Below are 23505 nucleotides of genomic sequence, written 5' to 3' on the forward strand. Positions count from 1 at the left end.
TATTAATATAATTAAAATATATCTTATTTACATATAAATATTTATAATAATATGATAAAAATATATCTTATTTATATATAAAGATTTATAAAAATATGATAAAAATATATCTTATTTATATATAAATAAAAGCTTTTTAAAAAATCAATATTGATGCTTTTGTGATAAAACAAAGTTACTTTTTAAGAAATCAATATTGATGCTTTTGTGATAAAACAAAGTTAGAAGTTTCTATTAGCAGAATGCTGTCCTGAATTCATAAATATTTTATGTACTCAAGCTAAAACAAAATGATCACTGAAAAGGTATTAAAAGCAATAAATGACAGAGAATAACAATTGGGTTTTTTTCCAGCTATTAGGCTAAGTCCAGGCCCACTTCGTTTGCACAAGGAATATGTATAATGCACATGGATGGGATGCCATTCTTACTTTTCTTAAACCACCCATCATAATTAACACCGTTATTGTTAGAAACTCTTATTTCCACCTTTATAGCAAAGTTAATGCACCCTGACATGCAAGGGGAATAGTGGGTGACTTGCTGCTAACATGCCAAAGTCAACTTTGAGGGAAAAATAAATGCAAGGCACCCACTATTCCCCTTGCATGTCAGGGTGCAATAACTTTGCTATAGAGATGGAAATAAGATTCTCCGCCATTGTTACGCCTTCACATATTTGTACCTCCACATAAATATTTTCGGGGAAAATGTCATAAACAATTTCGTAGGAAGCCCCATTGTACGTCTAGCAATTACGCTGACCCCAGTTTGGGCTTAGCCCCCACTTCGTTTGCACAAGGAATATGTACAATGCAGGAATTTAACATCAGATAGTAAAAATTTAAAGGCAGGATGATAGATTGAGCATATTTTACTATTCAAAGCTTTCTTTCAAATTTAAACTATGTATACTAATCAATGTAATTATGATTTCTCAAATATCATAAAAAATTATAAATGAATTTCTTCCCTTTAATTTTGTCTAGTTTCAAATTAACTAATTTATATGCTTTTTGGGATTATTTTAGGTCATTCACATATATATTTGCATGCTTTTTGGGATTATTTTAGGTCATTCACATATATATTTGCTGAAAATTAATTTTTATGTTAAACAACTTATCCTATCTTTTTTATTATGCATTATTTGTATAGAGCTATTTTAAATTATATTAGAAAACTAAAATTTCAAAAATATATCATAAATCATTCTCTAAAAATCTCTATAGCTTTAAATTGTCTTTTCATAAATAATAATTTTATAATAAATTCATATATAGTTTTAAATATATTTGGTTTTAAAACTATAGTTGGATTGTTGCTAATCATTGGCGATGGGTGTAGATTGGAGAAAGAAAAATCGTTGCATTGCCTGGAAATGGAAATGACAAGAGACAGAGAGGTCCGACGCAGCTACACATGGCCAGTGCGCACCTTCATAAATTTTAACGGTGAAGTTTCATGTGCTGCAACAATTGCGGAAGAAAATGAATGCGAGAGAATGATTGCAGAGGCAGGTGATGACGGTGGGAGATCGTTGTCCAGAAGAAGAAGACGAGGAGATATAAATGTTTTAGAGATGGAATTAAAGGACAGTGCACCAGACGACGCTTCTTCAGTATCGTCACAAGCTTATAGTCCACAACCGCCTCCTCCTCTATCGGACCATCCTCTACTCGTGCCATCGTCATCAGCAGGAGCAGGAGGACGCGATCAACTACCAAGCTTATGGCAACTACCAGAGGTTGGTTTTTTATTTCCATGTTAATTTGATAAAAATATTATTCATATGACACCCCAGAGTTCTAATGATGAGTAGACATTAACGCAAATGAGCTGGTAGCAATAACATGAAACATGGATATAAATAGGCACCCTCGGTGAATTCACCCTTTTCTGGAAATTGGAATTCTCATTTTTTTAACTAATTCATGGTGTATTGAATTTAATTATGAAATTTAATATTTAACTATGAATTTATCTTTGTACTTTCACTGAAATCTCATTTAATTTCATCATATGATCTATCGAAATCAATCAATTCATACCAATTCATTATAAATATGGTTGATAACGTACCCTCATTTAGATTGTTTCTGTCTTTCATCTTTGTTGAAAATGGAAAATGTTTTATCCGCCATCTGTATGTAAATTTTTAGATGTGATATTATTAAAAAAAATGAAAATATATGAAAATAAAGTATGTTCAACAAGTTTATAGGGTTTTGGATAGATAATACTTAGTTAAGGCACTCCTTGATATGAAGTCAAGTGTTCAATTCCACGCCCTGATCGGGTGATATATTGGACATGATTAAGATGTAGTCCTACTAAGCTTACAAAAAAGTTCACCGGTTTTGAATAGATAGTGATCGGGTGTTCTGTTAAGGAACTCCTTCAATTCCCCGCCCGGATCAGGGTGATATATTGGACACGATAAAGATGTAGTCCTACCAAGCTTACCAGAAAAAACATGTTTATAGGTTGTGTGTGTTATAGCAAAATAAAACAGGTTGTGCATGATAAAACAGGTGGTTGTGCATGTCATAGCAAAATAAAACAGGTTGTGCATGTTATAGCCCGAACTGATAGCCAATTAGGGTTTAAGTAATAAAACCCTAGCCATGGCTAATATATTGGTTTATAATAACCAATAAAACAAGTTGTGCATGTGATAGCAAAATAAAACAGGTTGTGCTATAATAGCCAATTAGGGTTTAAGTAATAAAACCCTAGCCATGGCTAATATATTGGTTTATGATAACCCTCGATATTTGACAGAAAAGAGGCTTGCACAATGGGAATTGCAAGTCGTATATAAAAGTCATAATGTGAGCATCATCATTGGGGCCCTAACTAGTAAGCTTTAGTTGATCGGAGAAGATGGGTGTTCAAACTTAGAGGTCAAGTTGAAGGGAAAATTAGAGGACTAAGAAGAACTAGAGAAATGATAAAATAGGTTGTGCATGTTATATCACAACCTGATAGCCAATTAGGGTTTAAGTAATAAAACCCTAGCCATGGATAATATATTGGTTTATGATAACCCTTGATATTTAACAGAAAAGAGGCTTGCACAATTGGAATTGCAAGTCGTATATAAAAGCCATAATGTGAGCCTCATCATTGGGGCCCTAACTAGTAAGCTTCAGTTGATCGAAGAAGATGGGTGTTCAAACTTAGAGGTCAAGTTGAAGGGAAAATTAGAGGACTAAGAAGAACTAGAGAAGGAGTGTAGGAAATCCAAAAAAGAGAATTGAGTTCTAGTGTCGCATTCATAGTCTCTCTTCAAACTGAAAGCAAAGGTGGACATGAAGTTGTATTCAAGTGAGATAGATTATTTGAAATTAAATCATCAGTTGCAATAGTTATAGGTTTATCTTTTTGTTCACTACATAGAGGAGGAATAAAGAATTTCATTTTCTTGGTTGAAATTAGAGAGCCATGCCTTGACCTAGTGGGAAAGTCACACACAAACCTTTAAGTTTGAGGGAGATCCTCCAGTAACTAGGTAGTAGGATTTTAAAACTTTCATCAACTCCCAATCCTACCCTATTAGTTAGGTAGAGGATCAATGGATCTAATGACATTACTTCAGGCAAAGACAAGGATAGAGTGTATAGGAGCATGCCACGGAATTTAGGAAGATGGAAATAATGATGGATATTTGTCCCAGGAACCGAGATGTACTCCTCAAGTATCTACCGGTCTACACATCCATTTAGGAAAGAAAGAGATGTTGATGAAACCAAGAATGATGGACACGACTTTTGTGTAGGTCCTCAAGTATTTGGGGGATCTACACAACTATCTGTGAAAGAAAGTGATGTTGTTCAAACTAAGGATGGTGGATAAAGGTTGTGTGCAAGTGAAGTACCTAGAAAACATAGGCATGAAGAAAAGGAAGTCTAGTGATTCAAAGCAGAAGGAACACTAGGCAGCTTCTAAGCACAGGGGCTTAACTCAATGAACCTTTGACATAGCATGTGTGTTCATGGTATACTAAACAATACCCTTAATATCACTACATATTGGAAAATACATCTAAAAATCACTTTATTTAACCCCCTACCAATATGAACCCAATACACCTTCCCAATTTAAAAAAAAAAAACCTACTTTCACCATCTATTTTTTCATTAACATTTTTTATCCCTCTTTATATTTTTTCAATAATTTTGAGCTCCATTTTTTTATACACAACATATAAAAATCCATTACCCCCTATTATATGCTCAATATATTATTTCATTTTTGCCTAAATATAAATCCCCCAATATGAATGCATCTGGTATGGTATTGTTCCCCTAGTGAAGCCTTGATGCTTCTAAGGAGGGGAAGAAGAAGAAAAAATGGAGAAAGGACATGAATACAACAACTACAACACCAATGTAAAGAGATGAGCAACTACTCTAATATTGTTGGTCACATAAGGGAAAATGCAATGTCAAGAACCATAAGAACGCCATAAAGAAGAAAAATGTCATAGCCACAAATTTGAGAAATGAGTCGGAAAAAATATCAAACATGGATGAGAAAATAGTCTTCACATTAGTGAAAAGGGGATTAAATTTGAGTTACCTTTTTGCAACAAGAAGAGAAGGAGATAGCCAATCTCTTCCATATACAGATTATATATGTCAAGAAAACAAAATTGATGATCTATTTAACTCAAGATCATAGGCTATAACAATGGATCTAGTTAATAAACGTGGATTGGAGGTTCATGATCATCTTAGCCCATACCCGTTGGGATAGGTCAATAAGGAAATAGATGTAAAGGTAACCAAATAGTGTAAAATTAAATTTGCTATTCCTACTTAATTTTATTAATGAAGTAGAATTGGGCATTATTCCACTAGATGTTTGTGCAGTTGTGTTTGGGAGTCTTTATATGTACATGAGGGATGAAATATTCATGCAAAGAGACAACCATTACCGCCTCATCAAAGATACAAAATCCTTCATCATCAATCCACACAAGGGAAAGTAAAAAATTTCATTGATAAGTCCCAACCAAACTAACAAATTGATCAATTCCAATAAAAAGTATGTTTTATTATTATTTTTATTAGAAAATTTGTTTGTAGAAGATTCAATGAGAACACAGGTTTCTTTGGAGGGGTGTACTAAGGAACAAAGACAACAACTAGAAGAACTACTATAGGCATATATGGGAGTGTTCCAGAAGCCTAACAGGCTAACACTTAATAGGGAAGTGGAGGACAAGATCTGATTATTGCCAAACTCTCCATTGCCAAACATTAGGTTGTGTAGGTAGTCCATTCTAGAAGTAGACAAGGTAAGGAAATATTTGCATTAGTTGTCGAAGTAGGGTGTTATTAGATCAAATGCCTCACCATGTGGATAATACATCATAGTTGTGCTAAAGAAGGATGAGATTTGAAAAATGTGCATTGATTACAGGGCATTAAACAAAAGTATGCTCAAGAACAAGTGGCCCTTCGCCAAGATTGATGGCCTATTAGACCAATTATAGCAAGAAAAATACTTCACTAAGCTAGATTTAAAATAATGTATCACTAGGTTCAAGTTAGAGAAGAAGATACCTAGAAGACCACCTTTAAATCATAGAAGGTTAGTATGAGTGGTTAATCATGGAATTTGATCTATGGAACATACCAATTACATTCATGAGATCATGAATGATGTAATATGCCCTTATCTAGAATAATTTGTTATTGTTTATTTAGATGATATATTGGTATACAGTGCTACTTGGGATGAGAACATCTCACATTTGATGTAGGTGATAGAGACATCCAAGAAGCACCAACTACTGGAATATATCAGCAAGTGTGAGTGTGCATAATAGTATTTGGTGTATTTAGGCTATGTGAATGGTGGAGGGGAGATAAAGATAGATCTTGCCAAGATGGGGGCCATCAAGATGTGGTTGGTGTTTACAAATGTTTCTAATATCGGGAGTTTCTTTGGGGTATCATAATACCTAAGGAAATTCATAGCCTCATTTTCAGCAGTAGTTGAACCATTACACACCATAACAATTAGTGCTAAGAGTTTCTAGTGTGGGAAGGTTCAACAAAAGGCCATTAAAGATTTGAATAATAAAATCAATCAAGCACCAATTTTTGCATTACCAAACTTACAATATCCCTTAAAAGTGGAGATCAATGCAAGACAGGAGTGGTCTTGATGTAGGGAGGAAGGATTGTATGCTATCAATTTGAAGTTTTTCATGGGGAATGTCTCAACTACCTTAACTAGGACAAGGAGCTTTATGCCCTAGTACAAACTATCAAAAAGTTGAAACATTATCTTATGGGAAAGGAGATAGTCATCCACATAGATCACCAACCGCTACATTACTTGTAGACCTATATTAAGATACAACAACTAGTGATCTGTAAACTTTCGTGGATATTCCACTTAACAGTTTGTCAGAACAGATTTGATAATATTATATTAAAAATCTGAGATTCTACACTATTATAGTTTTATTTAATTTCTAGATCTGTAGATCTTACTATAATTAGTGCATGCATGTAAAAGTAAATTATGCAGAAAAGAAGCGAACGACAAAATAATCTCACACACACATAAGACACAAGATATGCTCTCTCGGAAACCGTTTCGAGAGAAAACCAAACTAGAAGGCGAGGTCACTTCGCTCTCTTTCATTGTCTGGAAATATGGCTGCAGATACAAGGAGTAATGTATGTGGCCCATGGGATGCTACAATGAACAAATCATAGTTGTGTGCTCTACCTCCTATTTCTCTTGGCTATCTTTCCTCAACTATGGAACAAAATTCTCTCGAAAGAATGGAATGTCTCTTCTTCCTAGTGGCCCAGTTTTAACACAACCCGATAGCCTACTAGTGGTTAAGTTTGACTACATCAACTCTTAGCTAGAGTCACAAAATATACTCTTATAGAGTCTTTTACATCACAAACACGTGGCTAGCCCCTTTTCCATGAATAATGGGGATTGACGCAACATCATCTTGAACTATAGGTGTGAAAACAGGAAGGTCAACTTCTAAGTGGCATAACTTTTGCATACGGACTCCAATTGATGCAATTCTTGCGCCGTTGGAAATCTTTCTGTGTGTAGAATAGCATAAAGTGTGTTGCATTTGGGCGACAAATTTTACCCCTAAAAAATGTTGTTTGATGCCTCAAAACACTCCCGGAATGTTTCAAACCCTGTTTTGCCAAACTAGGTCCCATCGGTAAAAACAATCCTGTGAGTTGATTCCTCCACTTTTACCATTCCAAATGCATCAAGATGGATGAAAAACAATATAATGATCCAATTCAGATCAACTAGACGCTCCAAGTGGATGGTGCTTTTACACCATTTTCATTTAATGTTTTCTTTTATATGTTTTAAAATTGGGAACTAGGGCCAAATTCCACCTTGGGACAACTAATATGATGGAGATGATTATTGCATTTGATTCCTCTTTTCGAGAGGTCCAAGTTTGATATAAATATCATCTCATTCAGACAAGCAGAAGTGTGATTTTGAATTTATTCTCTCACATGTACAAATTGTTAAGGTTGGCCTCAGCTTAATGTAGCCTCAAGAAGCCCAATAGATGTGTCTCTTCACCCACGTCAAAGCGTATAAATAGAAGAGACCTCTCTCCTCATTTGGACATCAATCACTCAATAATTCTTCTCTCTCTTCGATAAATTGGTTCGTACAACTTGGGGATACTTTCTCTCCCTCTCTCACACGCGTGGTTGAAGGACGACTTTCATGGGCTAATTGCAGAGTGAAATTTCAGAGTTTCATAACAGGTTTGACCAACATTGACCGAGGACTTATTGACCAAGTTTGACTTCATTTTGAGGGCATAAGTTCGATCTCCTTAGCCCGCATTTCGGGGCACATAAATTGAAGAGTTTTGGACTAGTTGACTTCAGAATTAACTATCATTTGATTGCAAAAAAATTGCAACATATTTTATCTCCTTTGACCAAGTTTGACTAAGTTGTTTTGGGTTGAAGTTGACCTTCTGATGAGGTCGAGTTTGACCAAGGAAGACCGAGTTACTTCAAGGAATAACTTTTGTTGTTTTGACCAGCGTTGCCTTTCTGGTTAGGATTGAAGTTTGACTGCAGTTGACTGCAGAATTTGACAAGGTTGGTTTGACTTTGTATTGGGCTAATCTATTTTACTTGTGTACTTTCTCTCTCTACTAAACTATTAAATAATAATAAGAAGATTTGATCAAAGGGTTTTCCTCTAGATTCCGCCAAATCTGGTGTCCTTTTGTCTTGGCTTGTCTTTTGCTTATTTTTATGTTCCATTTGCATTTACTGTCAATGCGATTAATGGTTAATGTGATTTCTATTGAAAATTGTCATTGGGTTGCTAAAGGAACATTGAATTAAATTGTGTTAAGCATAGAACATACCATTGTTATCTAAAATTAACATGGTGTCAGAGCTCAGGTGAAGACAAAGCCCAAGCAAAAGTGAGGAAAGCAATCACTAAAGGAAGTTGTTGAATAGGAATTTAAAGATAGCCTCAATGACGACTACATCTTACTTCAAATATGAGGACAAGATTAAGGACAAATCTGACTATCATGCATGGAAGATGTCTATGGATTGAATTTGGAAGAGAATGATGTTATGGACTATGTCAAAGGAAGAGTGGTGGAGCCTCCTTCAAGTACACCCACTGCTGCAAAAAACAAAGTACAAGAAAGATGAGATCAAAGCTAAGAAAATTATTGTTGATTCTATTCACAAGCCTTTGGTTACCTATATTTTTATTTGGAAACATCTAAGTAGATGTATGACAAGATGCTTAGGATGTTCAAAGTAAATAATGCCAATCAAGTTCTCTTTCTCAAGAACAAGTTGATAGACATCAAAATGGATAGAGGAGAATCCATTCAATCCTACTTTGAAACGAACAAAGTTCCTTCTACAGATTATTTATTCTAGAAGACTTGGAATATGAGGTTATCCATTGAGGATATAAATATTATATTAAATATATGAATAAAAATGATAATAAGATGATTAACAATGAGAACGAGAGGCTTGCTTATATATCAAACATGTGTCTCTTCATGGAGAGTCATGTCCTATTTAGACATGCCTCTTCAACCTAACTACTAATTATTATTAACTAATCATTACTACAATTATCTTTGTTAATTAAATTTATATTATTTATATATTTTATTTGTAACATTGCCTTCTTCCTCAAAAAGCTTTGTCCTCAAAGCTTGTCGATGAAAAAGGCTTGATCTCTTTTTCGGCTTCAAATGACTTTCTCTCTCGAAACAATCATCTTCGTCGATATAAGCTGATATGATCTTCTAAGTGACAAACAAAATTTTCGCACTGAGAAGGGATCAGACCATCCTAGATTAATCTTCTGTGTAGTATTCTAATCACTGGAATTTTGTAACGACTTCTTAGCATAAGACAGGATTGAGGTTATATCACTCTTCTCTGAAACATCATTTTGTTGTTTCGGTTCTAAAAGGTACATATATGTAACTTGATTGAGTTGTCTACTCTCGTGATTCAGATGTCAATATGGAACCTTTTGGTTTGACTTTCCCTTAGTGGGCATGTGGCAATTTTTATATTTTCTTCTGGCAAAGATGTTGTTGAGTTGGTTACGAAACATTCACTTGGGATATTCATTGTCTGAACTGCAACATCTAAGTGTGTCGTTTCTTCAACTTGCTTGTCTTCTTCCTGAGTTGTGACTTTCACTGGATCGATATCTGTTGTTTTGTCATCAACTTGACTTCCCACATTTGATGCTTCCTTCTCGATAAGTTGTTGTACCTTGTTTTCTAATGACTTCTTATCTTTTTTAAGTTCTTAATTTGCGTCAGTAATTTTTCACTATGGTTTTTAAGTCGAGAAAATTCTTCATTTTTGTCAACAATGATTTTGTCAATTTCATTTTGCATATTTTGTAATACTTTTTTACCTTCTTGAGAAATTACTTTTGAAATATCTGATATATCTTCTGGTGTTACTGAATTTGGTTTCAGTGTAACATCTCGCAGTGTTATTTTCTTCTTCTTGTGGGAAAATGTCAAAAACTTCTTTTTGTATTTAGAATAAAGGACCCTAGAATTTCCATCCAGAGTGATCCCAAAATAATGTCACCTTGATTGTTCCATAAGGTGTGAACTGAGAATTGCGATACAAATGTATAATCTTCAATGTTTAACTGCAAATTGGCTATGTCATATATTTTATTGCAAAAAAAATCTAATTTTTCAGTTATACTTGACTCTGGAATCACTAATTGGTTTGCAATTTTAGGTGATATATTTTGAATCTTCTGTCGGAGAAAAAGAAATAATAACATCTTTTCCTACGAGATTTCCTTTAATGTTAAATAGTGCTTTACCGTCTCTAGGTAAGGTTTCTGGGAATCTTTTGGCCTTCATTTTTGTACTAGACTCCATTTTTGTTTCTTGAATATTAACTACTTTTTAAATCACTTTTTTTTTAATAAATCCCTTTTTTCTCTCTCTCTATATATATATATTTTAAATATTCTCCTCTTTTAAATAGCCTTAAGTCTACTAATTTTCTCTTAATTTTTAATTATATATATATATATATATATATATATATATATATATTTAATACACAACCATTTTTCTTTTTATTTGAGTACTTTGTGCTAATCCTCTTCCTTAATAAACTCTCTACTTCACGAATAACCTTAATATGTATATTTAAAATACATAAAAAGTACTATATAAAACTTATATCGTATCCTTTTTCTTTTCTCTTTAAATAAGGAATTTATTTTATACTCCTCTTTTTTTTTTTTAAATTGTAATTTAAATATCTATGCCTTTAATACTCATTTTTTTTTTTTCACCTATGTCCAATTAATTACCTTTTTTTCTTTATTTACTCCTTATAACTTTTCTCTGCACTGAGCTTGGAATTAACTTATAATTCTTTTAAGTTGAACTTTAAAAATTAATACTTTTAATACTTCAATAGTTCCACTTAGAATTTTATCGTTCTATTTAGAAGTCAATTCATGCACATGGAAATGAATTTTTGACTTACCCATAGAAAGGGCAGCTATAGTATTAATGAAACAATGACATCGATTCTCCAATCGATGTGAGAGCTTTTCCTTTGAAATTTGGACGACAACCTTCGAATCTAAAATTAATCGAACATTTCGTCCTTCGTTGTTGTGCTTGGTGGGGACTGTAATAAGAACGGGGACTGGTGGAGAATGTAATAAGGAACAGAAGCGTCAGATGGTTCGGATGACTGTTGAGGGTGCAGTACAGGGTGCACTGATCGATTGGCGAAATCTGACTATTGCAGAAATTGGACATAGTGGTTATTACTGCTACTGACGTAGAGTGCGACGGTGGGCCTGTCCGGTGTCATGGCGAGGACAGTGGACGGTGATTGGGGGAGCCCGTCAAGCGGCTGCAACACCCATTGTTGTTGTTGTTGTTGTCTTTTTTTTTTTAATTGACTATAGCTTGGCCGACTCGCAGGTGGTGAAGTTGATAAATGACGAAAGAAAGTGAGGCAGATGCAGGTGTGAACGACGAGTAATTAGCCGCTAGTTTTGTTCTGACTCGAAGATAGAAGGCTCTGATACGAAATGAAGCGAACAAAGTTCCTTCTACAGATTAATTATTCCAAAAGACTTAGAATATGAGGTTATCTATTGAGGATATAAATATTATATTAAATATATGGATAAGAATGATAATAAGATGATTTACAATGAGAACGAGAGGCTTGCTTACATATCAAGCAGGTGTCTCTTCATGGAAAGTCATGTCCTATTTAGACATGCCTCTTCAACATAACTACTAATAACTATTAACTAATCATTACTACAATTATCCTTGTTACTTATATGTATGTTATTTATATATTTTATTTGTAACATTGCCTTCTTCCTCAAAAAGCTTTGTCCTTAAAGCTTGTCGATGAAAAAGGCTTGATCTCTTTTTTGGCTTCAAATGACTTTCTCTCTCGAAACAATCATCTTCGTCGATATAAGCTGATATGATCTTCTAAGTGACAAACAAAATTTTCGCACTGAGAAGCGATCAGACCATCCTAGATTAATCTTCTGTGTAGTATTCTAATCACTGGAATTTTGTAACGACTTCTTAGCATAAGACGGGATTGAGGTTACATCACTCTTCTCTGGAACATCATTTTGTTGTTTCGGTTCTAAAAGGTACATATATGTAACTTGATTGAGTTGTCTACTCTCGTGATTTAGATGTCAATGTGGAACCTTTTTGGTTTGACTTTCCTTTAGTGGGCATGTGGCAATTTTTATATTTTCCTCTGGCAAAGATGTTGTTGAGTTGGTTATGGAACATTCACTTGGGATATTCATTGTCTGAACTGCAACATCTAAGTGTGTCGTTTCTTCAACTTGCTTGTCTTCTTCCTGAGTTGTGACTTTCACTGGATCGATATCTGTTGTTTTGTCATCAACTTGACTTCCCACATTTGATGCTTCCTTCTCGATAAGTTGTTGTACCTTGTTTTCTAATGACTTATTATCTTTCTTAAGTTCTTAATTTGCGTCAGTAATTTTTCACTATGGTTTTTAAGTCGAGAAACTTCTTCATTTTTGTCAACAATGATTTTGTCAATTTCATTTTGCATATTTTGTAATACTTTTTTACCTTCTTGAGAAATTACTTTTGAAATATCTGATATATCTTCTGGTGTTAATGAATTTGGTTTCAGTGTAACATCTCGCAGTGTTATTTTCTTCTTGTGGGAAAATGTCAAAAACTTCCTTTTGTATTTAGAATAAAGGACCCTAGAGTTTCCATCCAGGGTGATCCCAAAATAATGTCACCTTGATTGTTCCATAGGGTGTGAACTGAGAATTGCGATACAAATGTATAATCTTCAATGTTTAACTGTAAAATGGCTATGTCACATATTTTATTGCAAAAAAAATCTAATTTTTCAGTTATATTTGACTCTGGAATCACTAATTGGTTTGCAATTTTAGGTGATATATTTTGATTCTTCTGTCGGAGAAATAGAAATAATAACATCTTTTCCTGTGAGATTTTCTTTAATGTTAAATAGCGTTTTACCGTCTCTAGGTAAGGTTTCTGGGAATATTTTGGCCTTCATTTTTGTACTAGACTCCATTTTTGCTTCTTGAATATTAACTACTTTTTAAATCACTTTTTTTTTTAATAAATCTCTTTTTTCTATATATATATATTTTAAATATTCACTCTACTGATTTTCTCTTAATTTTTAATTATATATATATATTTAATACAAAACCATTTTTCTTTTTATTTGAGTACTTTGTGCTAATCCTCTTCCTTAATAAACTCTTTACTTCACGAATAACCTTAATATGTATATTTGAAATACATAAAAGGTACTATATAAAACTTATGAGTATCCTTTTTCCTTTCTCTTTATATAAGGAATTTATTTTATACTCCTCTTTTTTTTTTAAATTGTAATTTAAATATCTATGCCTTTAATATTCATTTTTTTTTTCTACCCATGTCCAATTAATTACCTTTTTTTTTCTTTATTTACTCCTTGTAACTTTTCTCTGCAGTGAGCTTGGAATTAATTTATAATTCTTTTAAGTTGAACTTTAAAAATTAATACTTTTAATACTTCAATAGTTCCACTTAGAATTTTATCGTTCTATTTAGAAGTCAATTCATGCACATGGAAATGAATTTTTGACTTACCCACAGAAAGGGCGGCTATAGTATTAATGAAACAGTGACATGGATTCTCCAATCGATGTGAGAGCTTTTCCTTTGAAATTTGGACGACAACCTTCGAATCTAAAATTAATCAAACATTTTGTCCTTCGTTGTTGTGCTTGGTGGGGACTGTAATAAGAACGGGGACTGGTGGAGAATGTAATAAGGAACAGAAGCGTCAGATGGTCAGATGGTTCGGATGACTGTTGAGGGTGCAGTACAAGGTGCACTGATTGATTGGTGAAATCTGACTATTGCAGAAATTGGACATGGTGGTGGCTACTGCTACTGACGTCGAGTGCGACGGTGGGTCTGTCCGGTGTCATGGCGAGGACAGTGGACGGTGATTGGGGGAGCCCGTCAAGCGACTGCAGCACCTACTGTTGTTGTTGTTATTGTTGTTGTTGTTGTTTTTTTTATTATTATTGACTATAGCTTGGCCGACTGGCAGGTGGTGAAGTTGATGAATGACGAAAGAAAGTGAGGCAGATGCAGGTGTGAATGACGAGTAATTAGCCGCTAGTTTTGTTCTGACTCGAAGATAGAAGGCTCTGATACCAAATGAAGCGAACAAAGTTTCTTCTACAGATTAATTATTCAGAAGACTTAGAATATGAGGTTATCTATTGAGGATATAAATATTATATTAAATATATGAATAAGAATGATAATAAGATGATTTACAATGAGAACGATAGGCTTGCTTATATATCAAGCAGGTGTCTCTTCATGGAGAGTCATGTCCTATTTAGACATGCCTCTTCAACCTAACTACTAATTATTTTTTTTAACATAATTGGGTGTTGTATTATATTTCAGAAAAAAGATAAGGAGGCTGAACCCCTGTGTTACAAAATTTTCTGCCAGGAAAACAAAGAGAAAAATTCCTCTTTGTTCCTGCCTTTTTTTACTTTTGAAAAAACTAGACAAGAATAGATTCTAATAAACTGGAGCAACATAAAACAACATTTACAAGGCATGCTTAATCTATGTTGATGTAGCTGATTTGTCGAGTTGTAGATTCTTCATGCTTGTTGTCAACGTCGATTTGCTTAATGCTTGATGAGCTGGTATGAACTGCGTTTCTATTTTCCATCATATACTTCAGAATTTCAATGGATTCCTCTGACCAAATTGTAAGTCGAAAACCAAAGCAAATAATAATAATAAAAAGGACCTACGTTAACCCTAAATCTGCAATATACAAACACTAAAATCGTCAAAACTTAACCTAACTCATAAGCCTTGTTGACCACTACGTGTCAACTACCCATAGCAGTACACCCCCTTTTTCGCAAAAAAGGACAACGCTTAATCGACGTGTCTGTGCCTGTCATCATCAGCCCAATCATGTTATGTTGTAAACCCAATGTACATGTGTAAATTGTAAATAATCTTAGCAGATATGAATCATGTATGTAAATTGCCTAGGTGGACCTAATTTTCTAGTGATAATCTACGTTCCGAAAGGTTTTTTTGTCTCACCGATCCATAATCGGCAGAGTTTTCCTTCAGCCTCACCCCAAAGCAAGAATGAATTTTGTCATTAGAATCTTAGGGGAATCCTAGTGCGTTGATCTGCTAGATTATATTTGGTCGCAGAACTGGGTGGTCTATGAGGGTCTATGTCAAATGGGTTTTCCCCCTTGAGATGTAAAATTGTAAAAGTCATGTCATGAGGGTTAGAAAATGTTTTAATCCTCTCATAATTCATAAGCCCTAGGTCCTAGGTGATTTTTCCAAAGGTAAAGTTCGAGGATCCAAAAAATAAAAATTAAAAAAATTAAAAAATAATAAATAAAAATTATATAATAAATAAATAAAAATTAAAAAAATAATAAAATAAAATAAAACAAGTCAAAATTTTGAGAAAACAAATGCAAAATTTTAATTTTTAATTTATTAAAATTTCTACGGATAAGATTAAAATATATCTTGATCCTCATCGACGGTCGAGCTCATTTTGACATGGATCACTCGAACTAGTCGTTGGGAAATTTTCCTTTAAATAGGGTGTTAGGGGTCATTTGAGATAAGATTGGATCTTAGAGTCTAGTGCTAAAGAAAGCTCTCTTGCAGTCATTTTTTGTGCAAAAAAGAAAGACTTTGGGGTTGAAAATCTTACTGGTGTTACTCTTCTGAAAACGCTGTAAGATGTTTTATTTTTCTGCATAATTTTATTTTCAACCATTGATAATAGCTTGATGAAGATTGATCTAGGCACAGGTATCATGTCTGATCTCTAGCGTTTGAATGATAGTTTAGATTCTGAAATATAATGGCAGGTATCTCCATTTGATCTGGGTTTCACTATTGTTTTCTCTCTCTATGTTAATGGTTGATTTTAAGTTGTGCAGGAAATCTTAGTTTTGAATTTATGAGGCGTTAGGGGAAGTTCTCAGCTAAACCAGCCAACTCCCGGATTGCGTTTTCTGAAAGAGCCCAACTCGTTTTAATCTTGGGCTTATCATCTGAAATTTTTTATGAATGCATGCAGAGTTTTCTGAAGTATCTCACATTAAAATTAAATTCTAATAATATTATTGTGATTATTGACAAATCTGGCTGCTTAAGAGTCGAAAAGTTGTAAATGTTGTAATTATTTAGTTGATTTAGGGTTTCAGTTTTGTTTTCTGCACATTTTATTTCTGGGTTTTCTGTTTTTTCCATTGCAGGCTACAGGTACAGGCTTTGAAAAGTTTGTGAGGGTTTCCATCAAGCAATCTGAAGCGGATTGATTTAAATTTTTTTACAATTTCTAAAGAAATTCAAGGGTTTTATGTTGTTATCCAGAGGGCTTTTTTTCAGGAGGATTTTGAAATTTTGTTTCAGGTGTGCATTGTTCAAACCTGCAGGTCCTCATCCTTCAAGCAGTACGCATTGCACACCAAAAACCTTTCATTCACGCAGTCTCAAATTCCAACGTTCAGACCTGCAAGAAATCGATTTTTTTTATGTTGCTCCATCACCCCTCTGCGGCTTCACCAAAACTTGCAAAGTCCCTGCATCCGCTCTCATCCTTCCAGCAAACCTGCACACGCACAGCGTAAACCCCGTGAACCCATTCAATTTATTTATTTTCAGTTTAGCTTATGATTGCAATTATATGCGTTAATGTATATTATCATAGTAAGGACTTAGGGTTATTTTTTTTTTTAGATTTAAATTTTTAGAAATTAGATTATTATTAGTTTAGATTTTAAATTCTGAATCTTTATAAAGATATAATCGATTTTCATTTGATTTTAATAGTTTTAAGTTTTGTTTACTTTAGTTTTTAGTCTAGATTTTAATTTTAGTTTTGTTTTATTTAAAAAAAAAAAAAAAATATCTCTTTTACTTTAGGATCTGGATTTAGTTTTTTTATTTTTATTTTTAGTGAGGTGTTAAAATTTTTATTTTTATTTTCCTGTCGCTTAGGTCTTATAATTAGATCTGGTTATAGTTTAGTTTTGTTTTATTTTATCTTAGAATAAATCAAAAAATAATAATAATAATTATTAAAAAAAATTGATTTATTTAATTTTAGGATTTTTTTTTTTTAAATTTCATTTAGTTTAGATTTAAATTAGTTTTGTTTTATTTCAAGCTTAGAATTTTATAAAAAAATATAAAAAATATATATAAAAATTAAAATGTTTTGGAAAAGGTTAATTGAAAATTGGAATTTCATTTTTTGTGTTTTTTTTGTGATATCTATGTTCCATTTCTCTATAGTTACCTGCACTCAAATGTTCATCTAAAGTCAACTATGAGAAAGTGGTAATTGGTCAGCATTTAAATTTTATGATCATTTAAAGCATTTAATTTTTCTTGAAGTTTAATTGCTGGAATATCGTTAAGCCATTGAGCATTTATCGATTATCTCGCATTTGGTAAAAGTTAATTTTTGTTTGAGTTATTTGATGGTAAGTGATTGTTAATGAGTTCATATTTCTGCAAGCATTTGATAAATAATCATTCAGTCATTAACTCCATAAGGCACTGGTCTATTAACTTAATAAAATCAATTAAGTGCTCGTTTCCCCTCATGTCTCCCAACCCAACTAGTCCACAGTTGGTCATCCATTGTCCCATAGGGTCTACCCCCCTTAGCCGTGGGAGACAGGCTTAAATGGAGAGATCGGGGATCAGGGTGACAACCCCCGATCTGAGCATTGTCGTGACAATCTGTGCGACAACATTTTTTGGCGCCGTTGCCGGGGATCATTTTATTCTCGGTGTTTCAACGACAATCATCCTTCTCATTTTTTATCATTTCATCTGGCCCAGCAACACCAACATTTTTTGGCGCCGTTGCTGGGGATAGAGTTTTTCTGCCCCTAGCATTTCAATGACATTCATCTTCTCATTTCTCATCATTCTTTCATTTTTCTCATCTCTCATTTGAGCTGGCAGATTCAATATTTTTGGCATCATTTGGATCTTTTCATCGTCTTATTTTTCGTCATATCAGTAGCTACTCTTCGGTTCATTTCTTGTTCGGGTGGTGACTCCATTTCTTTTCATTTATTTTTCCCAGACAAGAAGCCTCCCTCATATCTGCTTATGCGTCGCTTTTTGGATCTTAGAATTAGATTCATTGTTCAAGTGGCTACTCCACTTCTTTCATCTCTTGATTTTCTTGAGCAGAGATCTCTTTCTATCATCCATTTGGTCCCTCGTTATTCATCATGGATTACTCGTTTAAACCATGTCATTTTACTGATGATCTCCATGATATTTCGGAAGTGGCCATTTCTAAATTACCTTTGTTCTCAAGTGGTGATTCAGTCGTTGTTAAAAGACATCTAGGCTTGTTTACTCGTATAATGATCATATATTGTAGACCCCCTCAGTATAATCATGAAGATGTCAAAATGCGTCTTTTTGTCTTTTCTTTAGAGGGTGATGCTTTGAATTGGTTTAACAATTGTCCTAAGGATTCTTTCACTTCTTTACAAGACATTGTCAATGCTTTTAAAGATAGATATGGTGATCCAGATAGCCCGCCTTATGCCCCTAAAATTGTGCAACAGAATAAAAGTAATCTTATAAAAGGTCTGGCTGTCGATGAAAGATTCCAAGATAATTCTTCATATCAGAATGTGCCATCCACCTGTACCATTGCAGATCAAATCCATGATAGTGGAAAAGCAGGGACAAATGACAATGAAAAGAAAGATCATAAGCAAATTATACAAGAACTAACGCTGCTGGTAAAAAATATGGAGATCAATCAAACTAATTACGTCAATGATGTGAGAACTTTATGCACCCACCTGGAAAAACGTAATAGGGAGATGGAGATTATGCAAAATCAACATGCTAAGGAAATTAAGGCCATGAAGACTAATCATGACACAGAAATTAGTTTTATGCAAAGCAAGTTATCAAGCTTAGAGGAAAATATGACGACCATGAAAACTAATCATGATAGGGAAATTAATTCTATGCAAAACAAGTTGTTAACTATGGATGAAGAAATGACTATCATGACATTCGATCATAATAATCAGTTAGCTACCATGCAAGCAAATCATAAGGAAGAGATAAACTCTATGCAGCATTGCTTGATGACCATAAAGGAAAAAGACGATAAAGTAATAAAAGATATGGAAGCTAATCAGATATGTCTTCAGAAAAAGTTATTGACCATGGAAGAAGAACATGCCAGGGAAATCAGTGCTATAAAGGTTCAGAAATTTTAACAATGATCAGAGGATGAAAGAAACCAGGGAACATCAATAGATCAGGAGCCTCCTTATCTGTTACAGCAAGCTCCATCATATTATGAGGTCCTTTGTTCCATTGAAAAGTGGATAATTGAAGGTGACTTGGATAAAAGGGAAATTAATAATCAGGTTTGTCAGGCCAGGGTAACTCCAGAATGGGCAGAGAAAAAAAACTGATTACATAATTCATTAGCTAACTATCATTTATATACAGAAATGGGACGGATCAGTTCATCTTCTTGATGACTATTCGCGTTCCAGTTCACCCATCCGTTGAGGATTAGGTGTCAACATTCCCCCCCTTAATCTGAAGGGATGTTGGTGAGTCCAAGCATCGTTCTGAATCTTTCAAGCTTTTCTCTTCCAAGCGCTTTGGTGAAGATGTCTGCAATTTGCTCGTTTGTGGAACAATGACGGAGATGGATTGTTTTGGCCTCAACATGATGTCGGATCAGATGATATTTAGTATTGATGTGCTTAGTACGATCATGGAACTTTGGGTTCTTGGCCAACTTTATTGCAAAGGTGTTATCAATCATGAGTGGAGTTGATTGTATTTGTTTTACCTGCAAATCTTCAAGAATTTTCCTGAGCCACACAATTTCTTTCATTGCTTCAGCTGCTGCCACATATTCTGCTTTTGTTGTAGAATCTGTTGGTACTGATTGTTTGTGTGATCTCCAGGAGACAGCTCCTGATCCAAGACTCATAGCATATCCTGAAGTAGATACCCCAGTTTCTTTGTCTCCATCGAAGTCTGAATCAGAGTATCCAATCAAGTTGAAGTCGTCCACCTGTGTATACTTGATTCCAAGGTCTTGAGTTCCCTTCAAGTACCTTAGAACTCTTTTTGCAGCAGACCAATGTCCCTCACAAGGCTTTTGCATAAACCTGGAGAGGATTCCAACAGCAAATGAAATGTCTGGTCTGGTAGTAGTGAGGTAGATGAGACTTCCTACAAGCTGTCTATACTTCGTTGCATCCTCAAATTCCTTTCCTTCAATAGATGTGAGCTTCAAATTTTGTTCCATTGGAGTAGAAAGAGGATTGCACTCTGTCATGCCAAATCTGTTTAACAAATCTCCAATGTATTTCTTTTGAGAAAGAAATATGGATTTTGGATGTTGGGTTACTTCAATGCCAAGACAGTAATGAACATAGCCCAAATCAGTCATTTCAAAACTTTTTCATAATTCTTTCTTTATGGATGCAATATAGCTTTCATTGTTCCCTGTCATTAAAAGATCATCTACATATACCACAAGATATACAACTGTTTTGCCAACTTTCTTGACAAATAAAGTTGCATCATCAAGATCAAAATGATTGAAGTTGAGTTTCAGAAGATGCTCAGTTAGTTTTTCATACCAGGCTCGTGGTGCTTGTTTGAGGCCATACAAGGACTTCACAAGTTTGCATACTTTATGTTCATGTCCTTTCACAGCAAATCCTTCAGGCTGGGACATAAAAACATTCTCTTTTAGATCTCCATTCAAGAATGCAGTTTTTACATCCATTTGATGGACTTTCCAACCGTTCTGAGCAGCTAGTGCAAAGAGTGTCCGAATGGTGGACCATTTTGCTGTGGGGGCAAAATTTTCCTCATAATCGACCCCTTCCTTCTGTGCAAAACCTTTTGCCACAAGCCTAGCTTTGTGCTTGTCAAGTGAGCCATCAGCTTTGTATTTGTTCTTGTAGACCCACTTGCAGCCAATTGGTTTGGTTCCAAATGGAGGATCAACCAGCTTCCAAATGCCATTCTTTATGAGGGCATCATACTCCTTCTGCATCACTTCTTTCCATTCATCATGAGAAGCAGCTTCTTTGAAGGAAGTTGGTTCAAAATCTGTAGACAAGTTCAATTCACAATCATAAGTAACATCCATATCAACAGGTGAATTAGAGTTATCTACATCACCTCCATCTTGTCGGTTTGTATTTCTGGTTCCTGTTTTTCCAATTTCATCAGGATGAACACTTTCAAGTGTCTTTGTCAGCCACTTTGGGGGACCTTTCTGAGATGGTCCAGGCTGCTCTGTTGATTGAGTTGGGTCTGAATCAAGATTGAGTCTCCCAATTCTATCAATTACATCACTTAAAGCATCATCCGTTGTTGGAGTGTCATGCAGGGGAGATTGTGCTTCAGAAGAAGATTCCACATGTTGATCTAGTATATGAATCCCCCCTTCAAGATGTGGAATCTGATTATCAAACTCTTGGAATGATTTCGGTTTTGTGAATCTATCCAAGCGATCAAGTTGCCGCTCAACAACACTGTCAGATTTGGATGATTCAAGAAAAATGACATCTCTAGATACAACAAACTTTTTATTTACTTCATCATAGAGACGCTATGCTTTAGATGTGTTTGAATACCCCAGGAAGATACACTTACGACTTCTAGCACCAGGTTTGTTTCTATGTACCTTTGGTATTAAAGCATAACAGGTGGAACCAAAGATCCTGAGATGTTTTACCGAAGGAACATGTCCATACCACAATTCATAAGGAGTTTTGTTTCTTATAGCACTAGATGGACATCTATTCTTTATATATGCAGCACATAGAACAGCATCAGCCCAAAACATTATCTTTACATTTTTGAAGAAAAGCATGGATCGTACCATATTCAAAATTGTTCTGTTCATTCTTTCAACTACACCATTCTGTTGAGGATTATAAGGCACAGTTGTTTGATCCCATGTTGGCGAAGATAGTTTTCAAATTCATTTGATGTATATTCTTTTCCATTATCAGTGCGAATAGATCCAATATGAGATTGTGCATCATTTTCAATCCATTTATGAAAATTCTTGAATGTTTGAAAAGCATCAGATTTGTTCTTCAATAAATAAACCCAACACATTCTGGTGTAATCATCAATAAATGTCATGATATATTTATTTCCATTTGCAGAAGGAACAGGCATTGGACCACATAAATCTGAATGAATGAGTTCAAGCTTCCTATGTGCTCTTGAATGTGAATCATGAAAAGACTGTTTGCTATGCTTTCCTAGAATGCAAGCATCACATTGCTTATGTTTTCTAGGAATTGTAGGCAAACCAGCAACACCATTTTTCTTCAACAAGCGGAGACTATCATAGTTTAAATGTCCAAATCTAGCATGCCATAATAAACTTGACGGAAGTGTACCTTCTTCATGATGAGAAATATATGAGAAATGTTGTGCATGAGCAGAGGTTCCTTGCAGTTTAAGAAGTCTTTCTTCTTCTATACCCCTCATGACAAGTGAGTGGTCAGATGCCTTTCTTATCTCAAGCTTTCCATCAAACATATGAATGGAGTGACCTTGCTGGCGGATGTGGACCAAGGACAACAAGTTTCTCTTGAGCTGTGGGAGATATAGAACACGATCCAGAAGAAAGTCTGGAAGACCAGGCAGTTTAAGCCTGATTGTGCCAAGCCTTGATGGCTTGATTTTTGACTGATCTGCAAAGTATACTGCTCCATCAACATTGTCAGTGAAATCTTCAAAAAAATCTTTCCTATGAGTCATATGACAGGTTGCTCCTGAATCAAGCAACCAATCATTTTTCGAAGAAGCAAGTGAAGCATTAAACAAATCTTCATTTACTCCAATGTTACATTGTGCCTCAATATAGTGAGCGGATTCAGGTGCTTTACCTTTGTTTGTGTCATCAGTTTTACCTTTCTTCTGGTTTCTTCTCTGCTCAATTTTGTCCCATGGTAGCTTGCATGTAGAAGCATCATGTGATCCATTTCGTTTGCAGCGAATGCAATGCAGATCTGCTTTTTCACCTTGAGAATGTCTGCCCCCCTGCCTTTGAAGTATCTTCCTCTTCCTCTTCGTCCACCTCTTCCTCTTGTAGAATCTTGAGTAGGATGCTTTTCTTTATGAGCAAGGCAAACAGTCTCTTCAGAAGATTCAGGGACTGTTTTCTTTCCAAAGGCTTTCTCTCTTTCAGCAAACTTTTTCACAAGAGACTCAAAGGTTATGTCTTTAAGATTTCCATTTTCTTGTAAAGGCTCAAGATAATTGGAGTAGGTAGGATAAAG

The 23505-nt window shown here is 34.6% G+C and overlaps 1 protein-coding gene across 1 annotated transcript in view; it reads left to right on the forward strand.

Moving 5' to 3' along the window:
* Nucleotides 1-1381: 1381 nt before the first annotated feature.
* The window catches only part of LOC149153280 (uncharacterized), a 50709-nt gene continuing 28585 nt past the window's right edge, over nucleotides 1382-23505 (forward strand). The window contains exon 1 of the mRNA XM_089443766.1: nucleotides 1382-1747. Coding sequence (XP_089299892.1) covers nucleotides 1382-1747 — 366 coding nt within the window. The remainder of the gene's footprint in view (nucleotides 1748-23505) is intronic.

The sequence above is a fragment of the Pinus tabuliformis genome, chromosome 9 (genome assembly GCF_031772625.1).
Source record: "Pinus tabuliformis cultivar Carrire ecotype Pingquan chromosome 9, CPIR1, whole genome shotgun sequence".
NCBI classification, from domain to species: Eukaryota; Viridiplantae; Streptophyta; class Pinopsida; order Pinales; family Pinaceae; genus Pinus; species Pinus tabuliformis.